The 3,642-nt window shown below is 39.8% G+C and overlaps 1 protein-coding gene across 1 annotated transcript; it reads left to right on the plus strand.

Moving 5' to 3' along the window:
* The first annotated feature begins 1,823 nt into the window (after positions 1 to 1,823).
* LOC119425340 (MYC binding protein) lies at positions 1,824 to 3,642 on the plus strand. Its single transcript, XM_037692858.1, has 5 exons — positions 1,824 to 1,956; positions 2,224 to 2,296; positions 2,384 to 2,432; positions 3,290 to 3,419; positions 3,495 to 3,642. The coding sequence occupies exons 1-5, from the start codon at positions 1,942 to 1,944 to the stop codon at positions 3,534 to 3,536; spliced, it is 309 nt and encodes a 102-aa protein (XP_037548786.1). The 5' UTR covers positions 1,824 to 1,941; the 3' UTR covers positions 3,537 to 3,642.

A 3,642-nucleotide genomic window follows, 5' to 3' on the forward strand; every position in this document is an offset into this window, starting at 1 on the left:
ACTGCTAATGCTAGCTTATCTAAGGCTACTACTGCTAATGCTAGCTTGGCAAAGGCTACTACTGCTAATGCTAGCTTGGCTAAGGCTACTACTGCTAATGCTAGCTTATCTAAGGCTACTACTGCTAATGCTAGCTTATCTAAGGCTACTATTGCTAATGCTAGCTTGGCTAAGGCTACTATTGCTAATGCTAGCTTATCTAAGGCTACTACTGCTAATGCTAGCTTATCTAAGGCTACTATTGCTAATGCTAGCTTGGCTAAGGCTACTACTGCTAATGCTAGCTTGGCTAAGGCTACTACTGCTAATGCTAGCTTAGCTAAGGCTACTACTGCTAATGCTAGCTTAGCTACTGCAATGGATACTGCTGGAATTAGTAATTCTGATACAGTTAATGTTTTTACTGCTAACAATTGTTGCCATTTTAGATTAAAAAAAAAAACTAGGACAAAAAAATTATGAATATTGTAAAAAACTATTAAATTAGTTTGAAAATCTTTTAGATCTTTCCATACATAACTGATATTTTATTGTGTGTGACCAATAAAACACGAAGACAACAAATATGAAAAATAGCTCCGAACAATCAATGTTTTATCTGGTAAAATGTGTCGGATCAATACCTGGTACCAACATGTTCCAGAGAGGAAGAGTTTACTTCTGTAAACACAAGGTGGTTAATCTTTAAAGGAAAGTCCTTTAATCAGCACTTATGCTGACATTCACTAAAAACAAACAAAAACTAATCAATATTTTAAAATAAGATCAGGAACAATTTTACCAAACTTACATAAAAGTACAACAATTTTAATTAGAGAGCCAAGCTACCCATTAAACACATTTTATCCTAATATTATCAAACGTGACTCTTCTCGCTCATCATGTCTTTGTTAAATACGTTCAGCTCGTCCGTACAAAGGACTGTTGTACAGAGAAGACACAAACAGCAACGACTTGACAACCTCCGAACAAGTCAAGGCGGCTACATTTCACTGTTAAAAACAGTATTCCGGAAAAAAAAAAACTTACCTTTTCGATGTTTAAAGACAAAAATCCTTCAGGAAAAAAAACACTACCGTACATTTATTTTCCCGGCAGAGCAGCTGGACGGTCGCTGTTTTTCAGAACAAAAAGAGTCACGTGAGACCAGCGGTGATCTCAAAGTAAATGGATAAGCAACGCATCATTTTAATTTCAGGCAGTGAGTGCAGCACACATGGTTTACGATGTGACCTCTGATCATGTGACAGTTTGGCTCCACCTTCTGCTGTGCCAGTTTGGGCGGAAGCTAAATAAAAGCACAAATAAAACAAAATAAAATTTAACATGTCAAACTTGAAAGTTGAAACACATTCTTTTAAAAATAAGTGTAACTCCTGGTTTCTATATGCGCCTTTTAGACGAATGGCTTAGCAAATAAATTCATTGAAATTTGAAAATGTTCAAATTAACTTTGCCCTTGAATCTGACGAAATATCGTCAAGTTTTTGTTTTTTTTAATTTAAGGACAAACTATAGTTTTATATCACCATGTATAATATTGACCAATAATTTGGATGTGCTAATTAAAATTCGGCGTGCCTAATTTCCCTAAAATGTATTAGTCTTTAGAATTTTATTCTCTTTTAACTATTCTTACAAGACATTACCCTTAGAGCTAGCTTTCAAACAAACACATAAAGTTAGCTTTGACACTCTATTGTAAAAATACAAACAACATTTTAAAATGACTGTATTAAAAACTACCTTTGTGGGATAGTTTATTTTATATTTGCTTTGGTCGGAGGGCTAAAACATCACTTCCGCTTTTCTACGTTACTATGGCAACAGACCACCTGTTTGTAGACGGAAGTGAGCGTACAAGCTGCTGTTTGAATGAGATTTATAAACCCATCACAGAAAGATCATTAAAGCGCACATTACACAACTGTAACTGTCTTCATGGCCAACTACAGAGTGAGTATTACCGAACGCAGTGACCGTGTTTATCGCTGATATTTACTCTTTTATTTATACTTGATTTTATGCTCAGTTAGCATGAGCTAACTAGTTAGCATCAAACGCATCGTGAAAGTGAACGCACCACAAGTCCTGTGTTCTGTTCACTGGCCTTATTTTAAAGGGTAAACATTTGTCTTCGTCCAGTATATAATGTTTAGAAGTAGTTGTTTGACTGGTGAATCAAATATAATCTGTTTATGGTGATTTGTTTGTTTGTTTCAGGCGTCAGATTCGAAGCGAGAGCAGTTTAGAAGATATCTGGAGAGATCTGGAGTTCTGGACACTTTAACCAGCGGTAGGTGAAAAGAAATCCAAACATTTAGTTTAATCTGGTGATGGAACACAAATGCATCTGTGCAATTTTAATCTTTCCGTTCTGCAGTTTTAGTGGCACTTTATGAAGAACCAGACAAACCCAGTAATGCACTTGAGTATCCTTTTCTCATTCTTACACATTAACTTATTGTTGAAACATCTGGAATGAGTTTTTAAAAGTTTTGTTTGCTGCAAAGACGGACTTAGTAGCTGCCATAATAATCCCTGTGTTCTCCATCAGATAACAGCAGGTTAGGATTAAAAGGAGTCATCAAGTCATCCTTTCAGTTTTGTTTTATGTCAGCTGTTTTTGGGTTCTGTTGGACCCAGTTTGGTCCAAACTCCAGCTGTTGTACAGATGGACTCGTTGCACTCCAGAACCCTTTGGTCTACAGAGGAGTTCCTGGTCCACTCACTGACTGACAGGAGCCCGAACCATCAGCCTCCACCACCGTGCTGACAGCTGTGTGTTGCAGTGCATTGTGGGTAGACATCTGTTCTCTGATCTGGTTCTGCCCCAGAAGTCTTGTGATTCTTTCAGATGAAACTTTCCAAACTTGTGTAGTCATATTTTCAGAGAAGAGGCCATGACCTTTGACCTGAGGCCTGTAGAGTCCAAGATGGTGCGTACTTTACTGAGCACTGCACGGTCTGACCTTCGGGGTGACTTTGCTGGCACTCCTGTGCAGACTGTCAGCTGTCCTAAAGTTTTTTACTGGTGAATAATATTTCTCTCTGTAAAACAACGGACTCCAGATGACCTTTAACCCCCCCCCAGATTGACGGGCTGCAACAGCTGCTTCCCTGACGTTATTGCTGATGTCTTTCTGCCTTGGCGTTGTGTTAAAACACAGCTGTAGGCTCCACATCAGAGCTGGTCTCACTGAGGATCAGCTGATAATTTCCTTGTTTTTTATTTAGTTTAAACAATTCAAGCGTTGAAACGATATCTGGACCTTAACCAGAGGCTCAGCTACATAAAGCTGCACCTCGGGGCGGCTGGTCCGGACCCCGCAGACGCCGAGGCCCTCCGACTGGAGCTGGCTGACCTGCAGCAGAAGTGCAACCTGCTCCTGGAGGAGAACAAGACGCTGAAGAACCGGGTGAGGAGCTGAGGGTCAGGGTTCTCTCAGGGTTCTACGCCTGAAACTAACTTCCTGTTCCGTCTGGGTCCACAGCTGCTGCAGTACGAGGCGTCGCCTGATGAGGCCGCAGCGTGAAGTGAACCGGAGCGGTAGAAAAATGTCGAACTTGTCTTTGTTTGGACAGAATATAAATGTTTTCTTCATCAGAGCGAGCAGTGAAGACTCTGCTAGTTCTCGTTTC

The sequence above is a fragment of the Nematolebias whitei genome, chromosome 19 (assembly GCF_014905685.2).
Source record: "Nematolebias whitei isolate Nwh7 chromosome 19, NemWhi1, whole genome shotgun sequence".
NCBI classification, from domain to species: Eukaryota; Metazoa; Chordata; class Actinopteri; order Cyprinodontiformes; family Rivulidae; genus Nematolebias; species Nematolebias whitei.